General features: G+C 44.7%; 1 protein-coding gene across 1 annotated transcript in view; it reads left to right on the forward strand.

The window, feature by feature from the left end:
• Positions 1-25,319, forward strand: part of LOC149454108 (complement component C9-like) — a 71,980-nt gene that overhangs the window by 14,479 nt on the left and 32,182 nt on the right. The window contains exons 2-5 of the mRNA XM_089687822.1: positions 8,686-8,779; positions 12,581-12,725; positions 19,689-19,833; positions 21,861-21,999. Of these exons, the coding sequence (XP_089543948.1) occupies positions 8,686-8,779; positions 12,581-12,725; positions 19,689-19,833; positions 21,861-21,999 (523 nt within the window). The remainder of the gene's footprint in view (positions 1-8,685; positions 8,780-12,580; positions 12,726-19,688; positions 19,834-21,860; positions 22,000-25,319) is intronic.

The following is a 25,319-nucleotide window of genomic DNA, read 5'->3' on the forward strand; positions in this document are numbered from 1 at the left end:
AATTGTTACTCAGGGACAGACACAGAATTGTTACTGAGGGACACAGAATTGTTACTGAGGGACACAGAATTGTTACTCAGGGACAGACACAGAATTGTTACTGAGGGACACAGAATTGTTACTGAGGGACACAGAATTGTTACTGAGGGACACAGAATTGTTACTCAGGGACACAGAATTGTTACTCAGGGACAGACACAGAATTGTTACTGAGGGACACAGAATTGTTACTGAGGGACACAGAATTGTTACTCAGGGACAGACACAGAATTGGTACTCAGGGAAAGACACAGAATTGTTACTGAGGGACACAGAATTGTTACTCAGGGACACAGAATTGTTACTCAGGGACACAGAATTGTTACTCAGGGACAGACACAGAATTGTTACTGAGGGACACAGAATTGTTACTGAGGGACACAGAATTGTTACTGAGGGACACAGAATTGTTACTGAGGGACAGACACAGAATTGTTACTCAGGGACAGACACAGAATTGTTACTGAGGGACACAGAATTGTTACTCAGGGACACAGAATTGTTACTCAGGGACACATAATTGTTACTCAGGGACAGACACAGAATTGTTACTGAGGGACACAGAATTGTTACTCAGGGACACAGAATTGTTACTCAGGGACAGACACAGAATTGTTACTCAGGGACAGACACAGAATTGTTACTGAGGGACACAGAATTATTACTGAGGGACACAGAATTGTTACTGAGGGAAAGACACAGAATTGTTACTCAGGGAAAGACACAGAATTGTTACTCAGGGACAGACACAGAATTGTTACTGAGGGACACAGAATTGTTACTGAGGGACACAGAATTGTTACTGAGGGACAGACACAGAATTGTTACTCAGGGACAGACACAGAATTGTTACTCAGGGACAGACACAGAATTGTTACTGAGGGACACAGAATTGTTACTGAGGGACACAGAATTGTTACTCAGGGACACAGAATTGTTACTCAGGGACAGACACAGAATTGTTACTGAGGGACACAGAATTGTTACTCAGGGACACAGAATTGTTACTCAGGGACACAGAATTGTTACTGAGGGACACAGAATTGTTACTGAGGGACACAGAATTGTTACTCAGGGACAGACACAGAATTGTTACTCAGGGACAGACACAGAATTGTTACTGAGGGACACAGAATTGTTACTGAGGGACACAGAATTGTTACTGAGGGACACAGAATTGTTACTCAGGGACAGACACAGAATTGTTACTCAGGGACAGACACAGAATTGTTACTGAGGGACACAGAATTGTTACTGAGGGACACAGAATTGTTACTCAGGGACAGACACAGAATTGTTACTCAGGGACAGACACAGAATTGTTACTGAGGGACACAGAATTGTTACTGAGGGACACAGAATTGTTACTGAGGGACACAGAATTGTTACTCAGTGACAGACACAGAATTGTTACTGAGGGACACAGAATTGTTACTGAGGGACACAGAATTGTTACTGAGGGACACAGAATTGTTACTCAGGGACACAGAATTGTTACTCAGGGACAGACACAGAATTGTTACTGAGGGACACAGAATTGTTACTCAGGGACACAGAATTGTTACTCAGGGACACAGAATCGTTGAATTAAAGAGTATGTCAGACAACATGCAGAGGAGTGGCAGAGGAGGCAATGTTTTAGGAGCGAGCAGACGTGGCAGCAGAGGAAGGGGTCGAGGCAGCACTAGTCGCAGCCAGAGGCCAGTGCTCCCGGTGTCATCCAGCGGTCGTGTCTCCACCGACAACCCTGCCGTCATCGATTGGTTGGCTCGGTCGTCTTCCTCTTCCCAGGTCACCTCTGACACCTACAGCCAACGGTCGGTGGGTACGTCAGACACAACCGTTAGTTGGCATGGCCCGGGAGCAAGCCCACTGAAATCACGTGTCCTCTACCTGCCCCTGTCCTTTGGTGTTCCCTCACCAAGCGAAGTATCGCATGCTGTGGGCTCAGCCCCACTGTACAGTGAGGAAGAGCTAACAGAGGGCGGTCAGGAACGGGGGGAGACATCCGCCTCTTCAGCAGCCAGGCGAAGAAGTACTGGCGAGGAGAGTGGCTCGGTAGCCGGTCTAGAGACAGGTCTGTCTCCTGACCCACACGCAGCCGAGGGGGCTAGTAGTGAGGCGGAGACCCTAATTGATGATGATGAGGCTGATCGCACTTGGCAGCCTCATCGTCATCAGGCTATTGCTTCCGCATCATCAGGAGAAGAGGGTGCCAGCTTGCCAGCGAGCAAAACAGTCGGTGGGTTCCCCAGGAGGCAGCAGGGTCGCAGCAGTGTCAGTGGAGGCAAACGGCCACGGAGTAGAGCACCAGCTCCACTGCAGCCTACCACCACGGCCAGTAGTGGTGCCGGTGTGCACGGAGGAAGTAGCAGTCAGCCAGTGAGGAGTAGCGGGGGCAAAGTTTCCTACTCGGCGGTGTGGCAATTTTTTGTCAAGCCGCCCGAGGAAGTAAACGTAGCCATATGTCGACTATGTGACCAGAAAGTCAAGCGTGGCCAGGGGGCCCATGTTGGGACTACAGCGTTGCATCAGCATATGCAGCATCGCCATTTGGTGGCCTGGGAAAACCGTGATAAAAATACGGCGGTTCTGCCTGCCCCAGCCTCCGCTCCATCACCCGCTCTGTTACTTGCTCCGTCACCCGACGTCAATCGCCCTCTATCAGCCAGTCAAGGCTCCAACACCTCTGCTGAGGGGAGTTGTCGCTCGTTGGCATCTTCCGCTCGTTCAGATGCTCCTTCTCCTGCTACTCCTCTTCACGGATTCCGTCAGCAGTCTTTCTTGGAATCCGTTTCCAAGAGACAACAGTTTGCGAGCACGCACCCGACGGTGCAAAAGCTGAACGTCCTCCTGTCCAAGTTGCTGGTGCTGCAGTCCCTCCCTTTCCAAGTGGTGGACTCAGCACCTTTCCGAGAAATGATGGCTTGTGCCGCGCCGCGGTGGAGAGTGCCAAGCCGTCATTTCTTCGCCAAAAAGGCAGTGCCAGCCCTGCATTCACATGTAGAAGAGATGGTGGGCCAGTCTTTGAGCATGTCGGTCTCTGCCAAAGTGCACGGCAGCGCCGACGTGTGGAGCTGTAACTACGGTCAGGGACAGTACATGCCATTTACGGCCCACTGGGTGAACGTGGTGCCGGCACAGCCGCACCAGCAACTTGGACAGGTCACGCCGCTTTTGCCTCCACGTTTGCACGTCCTTGGTCCACAAAAGATGTCCGCCTCTACCACCTCTTCTTCCGCCGTGTCCTCAGCCGCCACCCCCGTGCCAAGTCCCATTACCCGACCAGCATATCACATGTGCAGGGCGCAACGGTGTCACGCTGTGCTGCACCTGGTATGCCTTGGCGAACGTAGTCACACAGGGGAGGAACTTCTGAGTGTAATGAACAGAGAAATCGACAGATGGCTGTCTCCGCGCAAACTGAAAATCGGAACCATGTTGACCGACAACGGAAAGAACATGGTGTCTGCTCTGCGTCAAGGAAGGTTGTGCCATGCGCCATGCATGGCTCACGTGTTCAATCTGGTTGTCAAGCAGTTCCTAAAATCCACCATCCCACTGCAAGACATCCTTAAAATGTCACGTAAACTTTGCATGCATTTCAGCCATTCCTACACCGCAAAGCACACCCTCCTTGAGCTGCAGGGGCAGAACGGAATTCCACAGCATCGCCTGATCTGCGACGTTGCAACAAGGTGGAATTCAACCCTACACATGTTAGACCGCCTTTACGAACAGCGAAAGGCCATCACCGATTTCCTGATGTTACAAGCGGATAAAGGTACTCCCCTGTGTAACTTCGATGTCAGCCATTGGCAGCTCATGCGTGACACCTGCCGCTTGCTCAGGCCCTTTGAGGAGGCCACGCTATTCGTGAGTCGGCAGGACTATGGGATGAACGACGTCATTCCTCTGTTGCACGTCCTGGAACAAATGCTGTTAACAATGGCTGGTCAGGATGCGGTAGACGTGGAGCACAGATCTCAACGCCACATGACCCCTGTGGGGGCAGGACAGGAAGAAGAGGAGGAGGTAGAGGAGGACATTTGTGCTCAGGAATTATTGAGTGAAATGGATGGTTTTTCCACTCAGCGGACAGGAGTGGAGGAGCAGGAGCATCTGGTAGAGGAGGAGGAGGAGGAGACAGAGGACCCAGACGCACCGTGGCAGTATGCTGTGGAGATGGAGGCAGGGAGTCCCTCGCATTCCTTGGCACAAATGGCCCATAGCATGCTCGCTTGCTTGCGTAGCGACAGCCGAATAATAACCATCAGGCAGAGGGATGACTTTTGGCTGTCCACCTTGTTGGACCCTCGCTACCGTTCAAAAATGGTGGCCTTTTTCACACCTGCTGAGAGGGAGGCCAAAATAACGTACTATAAAAACCACCTATGTAGTCAGTTGGTCTCTGCCTTTCTGCGCCAACGTCCATCCTCAGACACTGTGGGCCCTGTGCGCTCGCGTTCCGCTGCCATGGCAGCAGGGGAGGGGTGGGGTGGTAGGAGCAGTGGCAGCTCCACCAGCAGCGGCTGCCTCAGTCTGCAGTCGATGATGAGTAGCTTTCTTCACCAGCGCAGTGAGGAAACTACTAACCAGCCGCAGCAGCAGCAGCAGCATCAGGTGGACCTGGAGCAGGACCTCAAACAACAGGCTTGGGCCTACTTGGACAGCACCCTGCCAACCGAGGTAGACAATCCGCTTGACTACTGGGCAACAAAACTTGACCTTTGGCCCCAACTAGCTGAATTTGCCCTTGAAAGGCTGTCATGCCCGGCCAGTAGCGTGGCATCGGAGCGCGTGTTTAGTGCGGCAGGAGGTATTGTAACTCCGCGGAGGACACGACTGTCCACCCAAAGTGTGGAGAGACTCACGTTTGTGAAAATGAATCAGGCGTGGATTAGTCTGGATTTCAAACCACCAGTTCCTGACACAACTGACTAAATCCGCCATGAATCATGCCCCAAACATGTTAACTCTGCCATGTGCCACTTTCAGGTCTCCTCACACTGCTGGTGTGTTCCATTTTGTCATAGGGTGCTGGCAGATTACAGGCCTCCCATTGCTGCTGCCAGGCCCGTAATCTGCCATGGGCCCCCGTACCGCCTCCTCATGCTGCTGCCAGGTCCAGAGTCTCTCATGGGTCCCTGTACGGCCTCCCATTGCTGCTGTCTCCATCGCCACACTCTGCCATGTGCCACTTTCAGGTCTCCTCACACTGATGGTGTGTTCCATTTTGTCATAGGGTGCTGGCAGATTACGGGCCTCCCATTGCTGCTGCCAGGCCCGTAATCTGCCATGGGCCCCTGTACCGCCTCCTCATGCTGCTGCCAGGTCCAGAGTCTCTCATGGGTCCCTGTACGGCCTCCCATTGCTGCTGCCTCCATCGCCACACTCTGCCATGTGCCACTTTCAGGTCTCCTCACACTGCTGGTGTGTTCCATTTTGTCATAGGGTGCTGGCAGATTACGGGCCTCCCATTGCTGCTGCCAGGCCCGTAATCTGACATGGGCCCCTGTACCGCCTCCTCATGCTGCTGCCAGGTCCAGAGTCTCTCATGGGTCCCTGTACGGCCTCCCATTGCTGCTGTCTCCATCGCCACACTCTGCCATGTGCCACTTTCAGGTCTCCTCACACTGCTGGTGTGTTCCATTTTGTCATAGGGTGCTGGCAGATTACAGGCCTCCCATTGCTGCTGCCAGGCCCGTAATCTGCCATGGGCCCCCGTACCGCCTCCTCATGCTGCTTCCAGGCCCGTAATCTGTCATGGGTCCCTGTACGGCCTCCCATTGCTGCTGTCTCTATCGCCACACTCTGCCATGTGCCACTTTCAGGTCTCCTCACACTGCTGGTGTGTTCCATTTTGTCATCGGGTGCTGGCAGATTACAGGCCTCCCATTGCTGCTGCCAGGCCCGTAATCTGCCATGGGCCCCCGTACCGCCTCCTCATGCTGCTGCCAGGTCCAGAGTCTCTCATGGGTCCCTGTACGGCCTCCCATTGCTGCTGTCTCCATCGCCACACTCTGCCATGTGCCACTTTCAGGTCTCCTCACACTGCTGGTGGGTTCCATTTTGTCATAGGGTGCTGTGTGGCCTCCCATTGCTGCTGCCTCCACCGCCACACTGTGGCTCCACACTCTGGTTTTGGCCCTGTGACTGCCCAAATGAGTGAAGTGTGCGGTGATTCTAAGATCGACGGCACTCATCTGCATGTCATACTGACTGACAGTATTATTTCTCTTCCCCAGCAGACGCCAAGGGCATTTAAATTAAAGGTACAGTGTTCTGCACTAATATAAAGGCTCTCTGAAGCCTAGAAACACCTTTTTATAAGTTAAATTCGCAGCGAATATATTCGCATCGAATCGAATTTATTCCTCGAATTCGCCGAATCAGCCGAATCGAATTTTTGAATACTTCGCTCATCTCTAGTTAAAACCTTTATCCCAAAATGAAAATAAAAACTTCTTAAAATTACAACTGCTTAAAGTGTTAGCTTTCATTTGCTAGCCATTTATGTAAAGTCCAGACAGAGAGTCTACAGAGAGTGGAGCTTAGTTTCCTTTTTAAGGTGGGGCTTCACCCGATCTGGGCTAGCCTTTCTTTCCCTTTGCTGGGTATATTTACTGGTGGGGTGGAGCTGCTAAATATGGAGAGTACCAGCAAATGGTGGTAAAAGAACATCCTATCTTCCACTAATCCGGCCCCAGTTCAGGGCTTAATCCAGTCATTTGGGAGAGTAACTCTATGTGCATAGCACATGGCTAAGGACAGAGGCTTAAATCATTAATGGCCATGTACCTCATCCAAGGATAATTTGACTCATTTCAAGAGATGTTAAATTTTAGATGTTTAACCGCTTGCCGCCCTGCCACTGTATATATACGTGTGCAGGGCTGCACTGGGGCGCAAAACCACGTTTTAAAATGGGTTCCGCACTCCCGACGTTTTCGCCGGCAGGGGGCGCGCGCGCGCGCTCCCGCCGACCCGCGGGTGACACCATTCGATCCCGGAGGGATCAATCATTAGATTTTAGCCAGTGATGTCTGGCTGAAATCAGATGATCGGTCCCTGTCCTATCCTGTCCTGTGTTGACATTTACACAGGACAGGATATGATGTTATTCTTCTCTGCCTGGACACATTCCATTCCAGACAGAGAAGAAGACACAGTAAACTTGAGTAAAACACTACACATTTACAGTTAGAACACACCTAGGACACATTTAACCCCCTGATCACCCCCCCCCAGTTAACCCCTTCACTGCCCTGTCACCAGTGTCACTGATCAGTGAACCGATTTTTACTGATCATTGTATCAGTGTCACTGGCGACTTCCGATAGTGTTAGCACCCCTCCCAGATAGCGCCAGTTTGCCCGCTAGTACACCAGTAATCCCATTTAACCCCTAATCTCTCCCCCCCCTCACTTAACCCCTTCACTGCCCTGTCACCAGTGTCACTGATCAGTGAACCGATTTTTACTGATCACTGTATCAGTGTCGCTGGCGACTTCCAATAGTGTTAGCGCCCCTCCCAGATAGCGCCAGATTTCCCGCTAATACACCAGTAATCCCGTATAACCCCTTGATCGCCCCCCCCCCCCCGAGTTAACCCCTTCACTGCCCTGTCACCAGTGTCATTGATTACAGTGAACAGATTTTTACTAATCACTGTATTAGTGTCACTGGTGACTTCCGATAGTGTTAGCGCCCCTCCCATATAGCACCAGTTTGCCCGCCAGTACACCAGTAATCCCATTTAACCCCTTGATCGCCCCCCACCCTCCCCAGTTAACCCCTTCACTGCCCTGTCACCAGTGTCATTGATTACAGTGAACAGATTTTTACTAATCACTGTAATAGTGTCACTGGTGACTTCCGATAGTGTTAGCGCCCCTCCCATATAGCGCCAGTTTGCCCGCTAATGCATGGAATTTTTTTTACCAAAAACATGTAGCAGAATACATTTTGGCTTAAATTTATGACTAACTTTGAGTTTACGATATGTTTTTTATATCTGAAAGTAGAAAATATAGTTTTTTTTCAAAATTTTTGTGTTTTTTTTGTTTATAGCGCAAAAAATAAAAAGCGCACAGGTGATAAAATACCACCAAAAGAAAGCTCTATTTGTGTGAAAAAAGGACGTAAATTTTGTTTGGGTACAGCATTGCATGACCGCGCAATTATCATTTGAATTAGTGCAGCGCCAAACAGCAAAAAAAGGCCTGGTCATTAAGGGGGGTAAATCCTCAGGAGCTCAAGTGGTTAATCTTCAGTTGTAATGCATTTTACCATTCAGTAATAAAGCAGAAAGTTAGCTTCCTGACTGGACATTCCATTTATGGACAAGCTGATATTAGAATGATGCTCGGGATGGTGTCTTCATATCTAAGCAAGGTCTGGTAGGCAGAGAGGGCAGGTGTACTGGTGTCCAAACCTGGTAACATGTAAGAGGTAACCCAACCTCTCATGCTTCTGATCTACAGTAGGCCCCCGGCATGAAAAACTGGCTTATCAACTGCCGCTGGAGTGTGCTACAGGCTTGCTTTAGTAATGAGAAAGTATGGATGCATTCATGTAACATTATTACTCCCTTATGTGTATGTTGATGTAGGAAAATTACTGATAAGTCTTTTACTGTAATAGGTCACAAAGTGAACCTGATGCTCCACCACCAATAGACTGCCTGATAAGCTCCTGGAACAAATGGACTGAGTGTGACCCATGTACAAAACAAAGGGTAACATTCTTTTACAATTACTTCTGTATGTATAATTGTTTTAATAAAGAGATAAACAAATGATAAACCCTATGAAATATATAAAAGAAAGCAGTGTAATGTCCTACAGCTACAAATGAGTCAGTTTAAAGCTAAACTAGTCTAGGCAGACACACATTAATACAGCTCTGTAATCATTTAAACATCATTACATTTATTTTAATGCAAAAAGTGTAAGTAACTAAAAATCACCTGTTGTCAACCTCTAACATCCCTGTACAGCAGGGCTGGAGTGTGAGAAACAGTACAAGGAGCCAATCAGTCATGTGCTGACACAAAGCATGCTGATAGGAGAAGAAAGCAGAGTTGAGTTGCTCCTTCTCCTTTTACTGTCTAGTCACAGCCTGAGGGTGGATTTAGGTCAACTGGGGCTCAGAGAAAAGCGAAGTAATAAAACATAAATTAGCCTAACCATAATTATCTGCTTCCTGACTGCCCTATAGCAGAACTATTGCTACAGGGCAGCAGGGCTGCGCAAAACCACGTATATATATGTGATTTTGTATTTCCCGGTAGGGGGCCATTGGTGGCTTCAGCTGTCGATCACTGGGTCCCGGCCAGTGATTCCCTGCCAGCACCCGGCGTTTGCTGAGTATCACGGATTGGGAGAGGTCTATATGTAAGCAATACAGATCTCTCCCCTGTCAGCTCCAGCATGCTACTTAGTATTGCTTAGTATTGCTCTGCATAGCAGTAGCTTACACAGTAAAGCACACACACAGTAAAACATACACAGCACACAGTTAACCTTTTGATCGCCCCACATATTAACCCCTTCCTGCCCAGTGTCATTAGTACAGTGTCAGTGCTTTTTATTAGCACTGATCAGTGTATTAGTGTCACTGGGGATGTCAGTGACAGTTAGTCAGTTCCCCCCCAGTGACAGAATACCTGCTGCAGTCCTGCAGTCCCGCTATATGTCACTAATCGCCGCCATTACAAGTATAAAATAAATAAATAAATAAAAATTCCAGTAAATATACCACCATTTGTAGAAGCTATAACTTTCACGTAAACCAATTGATTTACACGTGATGGGATTTTTTTTTTTTTACTGGATTTGTTTTTTAGCAAAAAGTCAACAATGTTGGGGTTTTTTTCAAAATTTACAGTCTTCTTTTTTGTTTATAGCGCAAAAAAAAAATGTACAGGTGATCAAATACCACCAACAGAAAGCTCCATTTGTGGGAAAAAAGGACATAAATTTCATTTGGGTGCAGCATTTCATGACCGCGCAATTGTTAGTTAAAGTAACAGAGCACCATAATGCAAAAAATGGCCTGGTCAGGAAGGGGGGGGGGGGGAGAGTAAATCCTCTGGAGGGCAAGTGGTTATAATAACTGCATGACTCCAACTTTAATATATACTATATATATATATATTAATATACTGTATATATTGTATATTTATAATAACATATAAGACGTCCTATTATAATTCATTGTAATAGAGCATTTCCTGTAATGTAAATTGTTCTGGAGCCCAGAGCTGTACTAAAGGGTAATTCATTTTATTTAATTAGTTTAAATTAATTTTGCTTAATTAGTTTAATTAAAATATTCATTGATTTTAATCATTTCGCTTCTGCGGAGGATCATAGAACAGTCAAGAAGAACAAACCAAAATGTACATTTACATATCAGCAAAATAATATAACCAAGTGGCAAAATAAATAATTTTGTAATGGTTTCTTTGAAGTTCTTTGGTGGTTGCTGGCCCTAAAGGAGGAGCTTAGTTCACCTATTCTTTTGATGAACTCCTGCCTAAGGAGATGTTTTTGTCTTTAAGACTGAAATAGCTCAAAAGGCTTTAGCTATTCTCCTTGTCACCAGCACAATCAGAGATAAGCGGTTTGATTTACTAAAGGCAAACAGACTGTTCATTTTGCAAGTGCAGTTGATCCAGAGCTTAGTAAATGAGGGCAAGCTCTGCTGGCTTCCATCATCTATTCATTTGCAATGAAAATTGCAGTTTTGTTTCCTGCATGTGATTGGGAATTCTTTGTAAAGTGAAGCTTTATCTCATGTAATAAGTTTTAGAGTACTTGGTACTTTAGCACTTGCAGAGCTTACAGTCTACTTCAGAGGTGGACTGACCATTTGGAAACTCGGGCACTGCCCGAGGGCCCGGGATCAGTAGGGGGCCCCATGAGATGCCCCTGGTACCTTTTTCATAGGCTTTTTTGAGTTTGGGCAAGGACACAGGGGCCCCATGATCCCCTATTGCCTAGGGGCCCCATGAGTTGTCAGTCCGCCCCTGGTCTACTTACATAGTAAATCAACTCCATTGCATTAGGTCTTGTTCGCATGGGTTATAGCAATGTATCCCTGTGTGGGTTGTGTTCACCTGCTAGGGGGATCAACAGGTGTTCCGTGTATTCCCATGCAGTCAGTTCTATTGATCTATTGGGTCTATTGGGACACAGTGGCTGCATGGACACAGCTGCAGCTTCCAATTTGACATCTGTGTGGATATGAGCGTACAGCCCCGAATGCAGAGAGTGTGATATACAATGATGTGCCCCATGTGAACACAATGTACAGGTAGCACTGCTTTATCGGGTGATCATTGTCAAATTACAGTGATAATCAGCCTTCAGCTGATGTGTTCCCTTCATGGGCACAATGGACTAGGTCTTTGTACAGACAGTAAACATAGTTGGATTAAACACAGTATCCATGGAATTCATAAAGGGTGTCAAAGGCACTCATTAGAATTGTGTTGTACCACTGCACTATAATTGTACCATTGACAGACTGCTGTACCAGTTGAGAAGAGGTACATAGTTTTGTCTCCTGGAGGCACTGAGGGGACCACACTGAGCCTGGAGTGCCCATATCATGGATACCCTGTCCTCAGTTCATGCTTCCTGACCCGCCCAGCATCATTGCTGTCGACTGTGTTTATTGCTTTTCTGTAATAAAGAGCCTGCCTACTCATTTTTTGTTTGTTTGCTCATTTCTGCTTTAAGGCTAGGTTCACACCTATGCAGTTTGTGTTTGATCTGTTTCTGCAGTACATTTTGCGTTGTTTTTGTACATGTAAAATGCATCAAAAACACATAAAAATGCAGCAAAAACATACTACATGCTTTTCTGCAGCATTTCCATTGAAGTCTATAGAACCCAAAATTGTTCTATAGACTTCATGTAAAATGCATCAAAAACACATAAAAAATGCAGAAAAAACATAACAAATGCTTTTCTGCAGCATTTCCATTGAAGTCTATAGGACCCAAAACTGTTCTATAGACTTCATGTAAAATGTATCAAAAACACAAAAAATGCAGCAAAAACACACTACATGCTTTTCTGCAGCATTTCCATTGAAGTCTATAGAACCCAAAATGCAATGTTTTGCATTTAAAAAAGTCCCTGACCCTTTTCAAAAATGTACGCAGAGATGTGAATGTGTCCCATAGGAAATCATGTTAAATGGACTGTAGTGCGTTTCTGCAAAACAATGCGGAAAACGCTTAGGTGTGAACCTGGGGTAAGTCAGACACAACCAGGCAACTAGAATTTTTTTCAGGAGGTAAGACTACAACCCCTGTACCTCCTTCATAAAAGTGTCAGTTTAGGAATTATTTCCAGCAGTCAATAAAAGGACTCAGAAATACTGCCAATAATAGGCACAACCTCAACTTCCAGGTAAGAAGTGGAAGGCAATCACTGAGCAGTAATTAAAGTAAATGACTGACTGACGTATATTTGGCTGACAAAGAAAACCTGAACTTGCCCACTGAAGTTTCTTTCTCTTTAGTATCGCTCTCGGAGTGTTATGAAGTTTGGCCAGTTTGGTGGTACACCATGTTTGAGCAATTTGGGAGAAGTCCAACGGTGTAAATCGGATAAACCTTGCCTGGAGAAAGGAATCGACTGTGGAAACGATTTCCAGTGTGAAAATGGTAAATGATGCTAGACTGTGACGTATTGAAAAGAAAACAATAGTGTCCTTTAATTGACTATGCATGTTACATATATGTTCTGCATTTTACTAAAATAATGGTGTTAAAGATAAGGCTGCCATTTCTGACTTTTTCCTTTAAAAATATTAGTTGTTTGCCTGGCATGCTGCTCCTCTGTGTAGAGCCACCCATGGAAGAGCTGCTGATACTGGCCTTGAGTGTTTATTATCTCCACCACTCGGATATACCCTGCAGAATACACAGAATTCAAGTTTCACTCAGAAACTACCCATGACACACTAAGGCTTAGCACCAACCCTGCTTCAAAGAAACAGACAATAGCACAGTAGGAAAGTGAACCTTGTATACTAAGGCTAGAAACGTAAATAACTAACATACCAAGAAACACAGCTAATAAAGTACACTGGGAAAACACACACACAGGCAAAGCAGTGTACTAAATACATCTATGCATACGTTTGTAAAGAATCACTCATATGCAGTCCTTAGTGATGGTCCCTGGGCCCAAATCTTTGCCAGCCACCCATGTCAGCCTAAACAGTAACACAGTCACCCAAGGTGCAGCAAGGGCAGTCTAACAGTGGAAAAGTCAAACGCCGGAGCTATACTGCCCACTACTACACTGAGACAGATATGCTAGGTCCAAGGCTGCCTGCAGAATTTTACTTGGCCTGAGCAGTCCAAAATAGGTCATAGAAGGTGGAATTTAGGCAAATTGAGTAGGACACTGAAGTCTCTGAGTGGTTTCTTCTGCCGGCTATCGTTGGAGCCCTTTAATGGTGGTGCACTAACATTGCTGATTAGAGGTCACAGCCCACAGTCAGTTTAAAGTACATCGCGGTGCAGGTGTGCTCCATTGTGGTGGATTAAACAAGAGGGTAAACAAAAAAAGATTGGCAGAGAATCCAGGATAGAATCAGTTTAGAGGAGTAGGATAATCTTGAGTGAAGATTAGGGTGGCCATCTATGAGAGATAGAGAGAAAGAGAGTATGGCAACAGTGGGTAGCTTGGAGAAGTAACAATAGTAATGATGATGATGATGAAAACTGGAGAACCCGCTTGTCTTTCTCTCAGGTAGGCTGGAACTGATGGATGGATTCGGGAGTGACTGTGCCCCCTTCCTGCTTGCGACAGCTGTTACACAGCTGCCACATTTCTAGTAGAGACCCCGATCAGCTGGACACACTATCCCGGAGATCTTCACTCTTCCAACTCCCTGCACTTTCCTGGAAAGTTCTCTATGAATCCCTCTGCTTCTCGCTACTATACCATTGCTTCATGGGAACTGTAGTCTTCCCAGTATTAGGGCAACACCACCACCTCTACAGTGGAACTACATCTCCAATAGACCTCTCCAGCAGCATTTTCTTCTCTGTAGCCTGATGCTGCCCAATGAAAGAAGGAGGAGAGTAAATCGCATAAATGGACAGCAGACAGACATGTCTGAGCTTGCCATTCAAACATTAGCAGTCTTAAAAGTTTGAAGGGGACTGATACTCCAGTATCTGGCTACATCTGTCTTCAATACCATCTGACTCATTGACCCTGTACAAAAATGAATTGCCATCTACTTGCTCCAGCTCTATGACATGGATGATATTGAAGCAGAGGGTCAGCACGACAGACAGAGAACTAGTATTTTTCAAAGAAGCTCAGAAGTGGAAGGCCCCATATTTCAGTAGATAATTTCATTTAGGTCCACAGTCTGCAAACACATTTTTTAAAATTTTTTTGGCCACTGGGGGTCAACTGAATGCAGCGTAGCCTCAGGGGGCCAGGAAACCATAGGGAAACCAGGTTTCTCTAGACTTCCTCTCCGACTGTAGTACCCCTCCATTGAGCCCCACCTACAGTGGAGAAAGCAGACTACATCTGCCCTGAAGCTGGTTATATGCTGCCAAGATCAACAACTCAGCAGCTTACCAGTGTAATCAGTGTAACCAAATCTGGAAGGCACTCCAGAAGCTTCATGCACACAGCCATAACATTTATACCAATGTTAATTCACATGTGTATTCTAGTAGGAAAGTTCCTGCCTAATTATCATTAAATAGTAGCAAATGGATGCATTAAAATAAGTACAGATACATATGTGTATATAATGATGTTTAGACTTAATTTCTATGCATACAAATGCAGATACATGCTTACATATGTTTAAGCACGTAAAGCGCATGTTTTTAGACGTAGATTTTTGGTTTCTGTGTTACAGATCTGAATACAGTGCTTATTTAAACACCTGTGTAAATGGCAGTTGTGTTGAGATACATAATTAAATAACACTCGTATATGCGTTTGTTTGTTTTGTACGGCCTTGTGAATGAAGCCTTAAAGAAGAAGTCTCACCAAAGTTTTCTAGAAATCCTCCTGTCCCTCAGGGGATTAAATGAATGTAGCACTTTGTCCTGTTCTTCTAGGTCCTTACAGGATGTCTCCAACTTACAAGCCGACCTGCAATGTAATTGGGCAACTATGTGGCAAATGAGGTTTAATGTTGATAAATGTAAGGTTCTGCACTTGGGGGATAAGAATATACATGCATCATACATACTAGGGGGAGTACAACTGGGGGAATCAATGGTGGAGAAATATCTGGGCGTTCTGGTAGATCACAAGCTTAATAATGGCATGCAATGCCAAGCTGTGGTTTCTAAAGCGAGCAAAATCCTCTCTTGTATTAAAAGAGGTATAGACTCCAGAGAGAGATATCATATTACCCCGGTACAAATCATTAGTAACACCTCATCTGGAATATGCAGTTTAGTTTTGGGCACCAATTCATAAAAAGAACATTGGGGAACTGGAGAAAGTACAGAGAAGGACAACCAAACTGATAAGAGCCATGGAGGAGCTCAGCTATGAGGAAAGATTAGAGGAACTGAATTTATTCTCTCTTGAGAAGAGGAGATTAAGGGGGGTTATGATCAACATGTATAAATACATCAGTGGTTCATATAGTGAACTCGGTGTAGAGCTATTCACCCTGAGGTCATCACAGAGCACAAGGGGGCACTCTTTACATCTGGAGGAAAACAAATGTAATCTCCAAACACGGAAAGGTTTCTTCACAGTGAGAGCTGTGAAAATGTGGATTCCTCAAGAGTTGGTTCTGGCCAGCTCAGTGGAATGCTTTAAAAAAGTCCTGGATTCTTTCTTTGATACACAGAATATAACTGGATACTAACATTTTTAGGTAAAGCTGATCCAGGGAATATCCGATTGCCTCTCGGGAAGGATTTTTTTCCCCTGCAGGAGCAAATTAGATCATGCTTTGCTGGGGTTTTTTTGCTTTCCTCTGGATCAACTGTGGGTGTAGGATTATAACTTTTTTTTCTTTTATGGTTGAACTGGATAGACTTTTGTCTTTTTTCAGCCAGACTAACTATGTAACTATGACAGCACACCCTCCCCCGCCACCACCGTTCAACAAAACTGCTCAGAAGGAGACAAATAGCTAATAGGTGCTGATTGTCAGCACTTGTCCCCACAACATCACTAAACATGCAGGGACAGGCAAGTAAAGGCAGGGAGGGAGGTATGTCAAACCCTCTTGACTGTGCATTGCACTAGTGGCTAGTGGGGTGCTAAAAGCAAGTTGGAGGCTGATGCTTCAATTGCTGGCTGATGCATGCAGGGGTTAAAGTATTTTTGTTGCATGTCTTCCCCAGTATGTGTGACACTTCCCGTTTTGAAGGCTATATATACAGGGAAAGCTGACCTTGTAGTGCAGTCCAGTTTGGGAGCAGTACAGTGAGGACCTGTGAATGTAAATTGTTTTCTGCAACAGTGACACCCATTTATGAGACCCGATCGAGGGCAGCCATGTCTATGGACTCTCCTAACTATATGGTATGGGCAGTACAACTAGAGAAATTGCACAGCCATTCATAGCACAGCCAACTCAATGTAATGAACAGTTTTGAATTAATGAAAGTCACACACTACCCCAATTGTAAATTCAGTTTTTGTTTAACCCCTAGACGCTGAGTGCACGCAAATATGTGGCCTTTCGGCGTCTGGGCCTTGATGCTGAGCGGCCGCATATTTGTGTGCCATTAGAAAATACATATGTGCTGAGAGTGCGCGCCCATATGTCTGTGACTCACGGAAAGGTCCTGATCTCCCCTTGCGATTGGAACCTTTTCCGATCATGTGCCAGCGAATCATGGTGGTCACATGAGCCTAAAACTCCGCCCACCTCCCGGCTTCTGAAACTCTTAAAAGGCTGGGAGGCGCCGGCGCAAAGGGGTTAAAGAAGAAGTTATCTGACCTCAATTACTGAACAGTGGGGAACATGTCTGTTACAATGTATTCATAGTGTATCTAGATGCAGCACCCTCCTAGTTTAGCTAGGGCAAGCTAGTGTTTAATTGGTAGTGAGGAAGGCTAACCAGCAGCCTGGATGTAATAGCCAGACGGTCAGGAGCTGAGAAGCTCTGCAGGCCAGCCCCCTGGAATTTCCCCCTGCTCTATGGCTTTGTAGGAAGGCCTGGGAGGCACTGGGTGGATCTGAGGGGTGGCCGGCTTGCACTCTTGAGGGATGCTAGCCAATCCCAAACAGGAGGTTGGAAAGGGGCTGGGACAACCTTAAAAGTGTTGGAGATGATCTGAGTGAGTACATCTGCACCCCTTGGTGGATAGGGGAAGGAGTATCCTGGTGGAAAACCAGATTGGCCACCTACCAGTGATTGTTCATCTCTTAAAATGACAGGAATTGGATCCCCTGTTCAGGGATACCTCTAGATTGCTGGGTGAAGAGGAGAAGGTAATCTAGGGTCTGGGGTGGTACATTAAGGAGATGCTGGCTAGCTCTCCAACAGGGACCGTGTTGCAGTGAAGGCTTGTGAATAGTTCCAGGAAATTGTCCTCAGTTCATTAGTTCCCTTGGGCATCCTGTACACCCCTAACCCTATCCTAGCTCAAATCGCCTAAATAAAATAACAAAACCAAACCTCAAGGACTGATTTCTGACTCTGAATGCATGCTTTTATGAAGTTGTGTGATGCCTCGCTGTGCAGGACTATAGGGGGATCCAAATCTTCTAGCGACTCCTAAGGGGGTAGTGCTACATAAGGAATAGGGGAACAGTGAGATAAAGCCATAGCTAACCCTATGAGTTAAGAAGTAAAAGAGTAGACAATCAGTTAACCCTTATTTTAAGAGAAGTGTGTAACAAGAAGGAGAAAAATCCAGCTGACAGAAGACAAGCTGGTGGAGTTAAGCGTGTGCTCAGTGCCATTTTCTCAAATTGCCACTAGGCATGTGTAGGGGAAGGTAGGAATATACTATACCACCACCTAAAGATGAGACGCAGTTCTTCTAAATGTGTGTGACTCTGAAGTGTAATATGTCCTCCACCCTGAGAGTGTCTACAACCCACATGAAATTCCCTCCCTCTTAGATTGTAAGCTCCAAGGACCCTCCTAACCATTTTGTATTGAACTGTGTTGTTGCTGTATTGTCTCCCGTTATATTGTAAATCCTGTATAATAATAATAATAATAATAATGTGAAATTGATGTTAGTGACTTGCTAATGTGCTCAACATCGCACAGCCTCTTATTCAATTTTTTCTTCAGGTCTGGCTCCTCCTACACATGCATGCCACAATCTTCTTTCAATTCTATGGAGAGTGTTTTTTAGTTATCTTAATGGAGGTCGATAGGAATAAAATTTAATGGCAGGAATGTTCATAGGCTGCTTTTTTCTAAACTCGTTTTGACAAAACTGCTGTGAAATTGCATCTCCCTCACCTCACCCCCTCAGTCTCCAATCACATCACCAGCCTACTAAGTGACATATCGGACTAGATGTCACTCCACTTCCTAAAACTAAATCTTTCCAAAACTGAGCTCCTAGTATTCTCCCCAGCCCGTGCCCCCCCTGACTTCTCCATCAAGATCAACAACACTACCATCAGTCCCACCCCTCACGCCAGGGTACTAGGTATAATCCTAGACTCCAATCTGTCTTTTCAGCCCCAGGTCCAATCACTGACAAACTCATATAGACTTCACCTCTGCAACATCTCCAAGATACGCCCGTTCCTAACCTCGGACCCCACTAAGCAACTCATTCACTCCCTTATTATATCACGCCTTGACTACTGTAACTCCCTCCTCACTGGCCTACCTCATCGCAGGCTATCCCCACTCCAGTCCATCATGAATGCTGCTGCCAGACTCATTCACCTTACTAACCACTCTGTATCTGCCAACCCTCTCTGCCAATCCCTCCACTGGCTTCCAATTGCCCAGTGGATAAAATTCAAAACACTAACACTGACGTATAAAGCCATTTATAACTCTGCCCCTAATTACATCACCGACCTTGTCTCTAAATACCACCCAAACCGTACTCTCCGCTCCTCGCAAGACCTCCTACTCTCTAGCTCCCTTGTCTCCTCCTCCCATGCTCTAGGATTTCTCAAGGGCTTCACCCATCCTCTGGAACTCCCTACCCCACTCCATCAGGCTATCGCCTACTTTGCTCACTTTTAGGCGCACTCTGAAAACCCATCTCTTCAGGGAAGCCTACCCTGACCCCAGCTAAATACTGGAATCCCCTACTCCTCCTACCACTCCATCCCTTACAGCTAATTACCTCTTGTACCACTATCCCCTCCCTCCTAGATTGTAAGCTCCAAGGAGCAGGGCCCTCTAATCCCTCTTGTATTGAACTGTATTGTTACTGTACTGTCTCCCTCCTAATGTAAAGCGCTGAGCAAACTGTCAGCGCTATATAAATCCTGTATAATAATAATAACAATCTCTGTATATCCAGCATCAAAAGTGACCTTGTTTTAGAACAGCATTTCAGGAACAAAGTATCATTGGATTTTTTTTGTCTTAAAATGCTAGGATCCATGCATTGTTTAAAAAAGAAACTGATAATATATTATTCATTACAATGTATTTTTTCGCTCTTGTTGATATGCACAGGTAGATGTATAAAGCACAGGCTGAAGTGTAACGCTGACAATGACTGTGGAGATTTCTCTGATGAAGAATGTGATGACAGAGACCCAAAACCTGTCTGTCGTGAAGATCTTCCACTGGCCGAGTCAGCTAGAACATCAGGAAACGGGTTTGTAATAGTATCATGATGGCTACAGACACACAGACACACAACAGCTTTAATTTTTGTAATCCTACCTCTGCTTCTTGAGGGTAGTTGGGCTAATTATCGAGATCCTTCAACCAACCAATATTACAGCAAGGAAAGGACTATACATTATTAATCTAGGAGCCAAACACAACCAACTAGAACTTTAATAGTAGGGACAGAAAGCCCAACACACAAAGGGGTTGATTTACCAAAACTGGAGAGTGCAAAACCAGCCTCCAGTTTTTTTTGTCAAAGCTCAATTGAGCAAGCTAAAGTTAGAAGCTGATTGGCTACCATGTAAAGCTGCACCAGATTTTGTACTGTTCAGTTTTAGTAAACCAATCCGAAAATGTCCCATGGTGCCATGGTGATTGGTGGCCATGGGACAAGGTTAGTGTTGTCATAATGTAGAGGTCTCCAGACTTTCTAAACAAAGGGCCAGTTTATTGTCCGTAAGACTTTAGAGGGACCAGACTGTGGCCAGTGAGAATAGAAAATTCCCTGGCATCAGCAGAAATAAAAAATAAATATCACCTATAATCAGTAGGAACAGAATAGTGCCCCATCGTTGGTGTCAGTAGGAGGAATAGTGCTCCATTGTTGATATCAATAGGAGGAATAGTGTTGCATCCTTCACATCAGTGGGAGGAATAGTGCCCCATTCCTGGTATCACTGGGAGGAATAGTGCCCCATTGGTGGTGTCAGTGGAAGGACAAGTGCCCTATTGTTGGCAAAAACAAAGAATGGGTAAAAAGAATCCCCTGTGACTTTGCAGGCAGACAAGTGGATACAAATTCAAACTTTCTTAAAAGCAATATCCATCTTTATTAGTAAATCTATATTGATAAGAGCAAAGGACCCATTGAGCTTCATAGAACCGCATAAACATTGTGGGTGTGCATGGTGTAACAATAGAGCCCACACCCAGCAACAATGGATCCCCCACAGCCAGCATCAATAGACTCTCCAGCACACCCCAGCACCCTTTGCCATTACATATAATGTTGATGTATGTACAGTATATACTTGCACTCTCACCTATTTTTGAGGTTAGCATTAAATTGTAAAAAAGATTAAAGTGACTACTAGCACCAAACTCATTTTTTAATTTCACTATACACCAAGGATGAATTCTAGTTTCACAATATTATTTTTGTGAACATTGAACTTTTGCCTAAGTTAACACGGAAGTGGATCCATGGGGAAAATTAAAAATGACACATATGGTGCAGTCTGTCAATTTCATTAAAGTGGTAGTAAAGTCTTTTTTTATCTCTTACCTACAGGAAAGCCTATATTAAATCTTAGGTATAGTAAATATCTCCTAAATGGGCACCGTTTAGGAGATATTTACTTTAGCAGCGCCAGTGATGTCACCGGCGCATAAACACTGTGCTCTCAATGGGTGGTGCACCGTCCATTAAGAGAGCTGTGCATCGGCCAAAGCTCCTGCACCCATGCCTAGGAGTGATGTCATCATGGCTCAGTCGGTCAAACAGTTGCAGCCCGTGATCCCAGAAGGAAGACTGGGTTAAGATGGAAGCAATACATAATAGCACATTATGCTCTTAACTTGCAGAGAGACGATTTTCTTCTTTTATTTTTTGCAGTTTATTACTGCTTTAACACATCAGTCTTTTGTTTCTCTGAATCTCCCATGTAACATTGCAGTTTTACCCGTTGATCCTGCCAGAGGATCAAGTAAAGTGATATTAGAGTTCATTTTTTGTTTTCTCAAAATAGAAAAGAGGTTATACTTAACTGTTCTGTTCCAACGATATTGTACAGAAAGGTCTAACCTCCACTTTGGAAGTTCCTCGCCGGCGCTGTCCGCTCCTCCCTCCTCCAGGTGACTTGAATGACAGCATGTTTTTGTCTTAGAAATGTTTTAGGCCAGGAGAGGTTTAGTTTAACCTAAACTCTAGTTGCGGATCAACATCACTACTTGCGTTTGTGTTTATAAAGTGGTATAGAAAAGGCTGTTCTATGTTATATTTTTTTTTAGAATCAGTGTTCTTGGAATGGACGCAAAGGCTAACCCTTTTGACAATGAACATTTTAATGGAATATGTAATCGAGTCCGTGATGGTAACACAGGAACATATTATCGTATGCCATGGAATGCCGCATCTTTGAATTATCGGGTAAGGAAAAGGTGTATATACTTAATAATAACCCCCCTTCCATGTTAGGTTTGTGACACTTTCTATGGTTTACATCTACAAGGTTTGTTTCCCACCTGGTCACCGCTGGTCATTGGGCAGCCTCTTTTCCTGCCTTGGACCTTGCAGTGACAGATAGAGCTTTGTTTGTCAGACAGACATCATATCTTAAAGCAAGGGCAGCATACCATGCTTAGGAGAATCCACTACAGCGCATGCGGTACAGAATTTTTCTGCATGTGCTCTCTAATGGGGACTCTTATGAATAGATAGTCAGCTCACCCATATTAAGGTCAGTTAGAGGGAAACTATCATGGCTGCGAGTCAATATTCTTTTAATTTATATTAAATGTATTCAAAAGTATTCTTTTATATGTTTTGTTTTTTTTTGCTATATAGTCAACCTTTGTTTTGAAAAAAAAAGAGCCAAAAGTTACACCTGTAGGCTGGATATCCAAATACAATGTTATAATGCATGTAAAATCAGGTAGTGCAGCGCTCATAAAACAATGATCATAGAAATGTATTCAAAATCAATACCGTGCATAAAAATAGTAAATCATGGTGTGTAAACCCACAGTAAAAAGTATGTAATAAAATGCAATCATATGATTTCAATATGTGCTCCTTGTGAAAGTGAAGATTCTAATGTCCATTAATCGATGATACTGAGTGAGGATCTGTGTTCAAGTGGTCACAAATACATTCCATGTGCCAATAAAATATTCAGTGATGTGCCAGGGATATAGTAAAAATATGCACAGGTAACCTCTTTCTTGGCTTCACATCGAGCTAATAATTTTCAGAGCCCAGTGTGAAGGACGGCTGCAGAGCAGCTCAGGATCCAGAGGAGGGAGATTCCTTTCCAGGCTATACATCAGTTCCACCTTAAAGGGGACCTTTGGCCGATCATACCATATACACAAATGCGTATTTAAAATATGCATCTGGTGAGTGCGTTTTTTTACTATATCTCTGGCACATCACAGAATATTTTATTGGCACATGGAATGTATTTGTGACCACTTGAACACAGATCCTCACTCAGTATCACCGATTAACCTCCCTGGCGGTATTCCCGAGTGTAGCTCGGGGTAAAATTTCAGTACCACAAGCAGTAACCCCGAGCTACACTCAGGCTTACCATGTGGAGTTGCTCAGGGATTCCCTGCAGCGCTTACCTTGTCCTTCTCCTGCGATGTGCTCCCTGCAGCGTCCCCGGCCATCTCCTCCGGCCGATGCCGGCATCCGGCTTTCGTGTTCCTGTCTCTTTGACGTCAGGAATTACATTTGCAAGAAAAAGTATGTGAACCCCTTGGGATTACGTGGAGTTTTGCATGAATTGGGCATAAAATGTGCTCTGAACGTCATCTAAGTCACAACAATAGAAGAACACAGTCTGCTGAACATAATACTACACAAACATTAGATGTTGCCATGGTTTAATTGCACATAACATGTAAACATTCACCATGCAGGGAGGAAAAAATATGTGAACCTTTGGACTTAATAACTGGTTGACCCTCCTTTGGCAGCAATAACCTCAACCAAACGTTTCCTGTAGTTGCAGATCAGACCTGCACAACGATCTGGAGTCATTTTGGACCACTCCTCTTCACAAAACTGTTTCAGTGCAGCAATATTCTTGGGATGTCTGGTGTGAATCGCTCTCTTAAGGTCATGCCACAGCATTTCAATCGGGTTGAGGTCAGGACTCTGACTGGGCCACTCCAGAAGGCGTATTCTGTGCTGTTGCAGCCATTGTTTTGTTGAATTACTTGTATGCTTTGGGTCATTGTCCTGTTGCATCACCCATCCTCTACGGAGCTTCAGTTGGCAGACAGATGGTCGTACGTTTTCCTGCAAAATGTCTTGATAAACTCTGGAATTCATTTTCCCATCAATGACAACAATCCGACCAGGCCCTGAGGCAGCAAAGCAGCCCCAAACCATGATGCTCCCTCCGCCATGTTTTACAGTGGGGATGAGGTTTTGATGTTGGTGTGCTGTGCCTTTTTTTCTCCACACATAGTGTTGTGTGTTCTTCCCAAACACCTCAATCTTGGTTTCATCTGTCCACAGTATATTTTGCCAGTAGTGCTGTGGAACATCCAGGTGCTCTTTTGCAAACTTCAAACGTGCTGCAATATTCGTTTTGGACAGCATTGGCTTTCTCCGTGGTGTCCTCCCATGTACTCCATTCTTGTTTAATGTTTTCCTTATTGTAGATGTGGCAACAAAAATGTTAGCATGTGCCAGAGATTTCTGTAGGTCTTTAGCTGACACTCTGGGATTCTTCTTTACCTCATGCAGCTCTGGGAGAAGTCATTAAGCTAGGGCCTCACATACTTTTTCCTCCCTGCACTGTGAATGTTTACATGTTATGTGCAATTAAACCATGGCAACATCTAATGTTTGTGTAGTATTATGTTCAGCAGACTGTGTTCTTCTATTGTTGTGGCTTAGATGACGTTCAGAGCACATTTTATGCCCAATTCATGCAAAACTCCACGTAATCCCAAGGGGTTCACAGACTTTTTCTTGCAACTGTATGGGCGCCGGAACCGGCGGCAAATTTGAAAGTTTTAAAAAATGTCATTTTTTTTAAAACAATTATTACATAGCAAAACATTGCTGTTTCAAACCATTTCACATACATTTTGTCCCTACTGCTTTGTCCGGCGCCCTGCCTGCATTTTGACTGTTCTTTCTGCCTGGAAACTGGGAAAAGTCCATGGCGTCCAAAAAGCGTCCCTTTAGGTCAAAAGCGGTTTTAGATCAGCTGGAGAACAGCGATAGTAAATCAAAACCACTTGCAGAATTGAGTGATAATGATTCGTCATCAGACACTGAAAACGATTTTGCGACTTTGCTCAGCGATGTGCGAACTTGGCGCTATATTTCAAATTTTAGTGTTTTCGGTTTGATTATATTATTGAATTAAATTTATTATTATTATATTATTATTTTTTATGATTATTTATTAAATTATAATTTATGATTTCGTGTTTCAAGTTTTATCATATCCGGAATGTTTACTAGACTCTTGTTCGGACAGATTTCAGTGAGTTATTCCTAAAAATTACAGCCTACAATAAAAAAACTACATATTTCCATGCAAAATAATGGTACTGCTTTCAGCACCAAAAATCTGAAATAATCATACCGCCAGGGAGGTTAATGGGCATTAGAATCTTTACTTTCACAAGGACTATCTATTTATCTATTTATTTATATATTTATTTCAGGAGCATATATTGAAATCATATGATTGCATTTTATTACATACTTTTTACTGTGGG

Source organism: Staurois parvus, unplaced genomic scaffold (assembly GCF_062004578.1).
Source record: "Staurois parvus isolate SC_StPar_1 unplaced genomic scaffold, SC_StPar_1.0 ptg000438l, whole genome shotgun sequence".
In the NCBI taxonomy this organism is placed as follows: Eukaryota; Metazoa; Chordata; class Amphibia; order Anura; family Ranidae; genus Staurois; species Staurois parvus.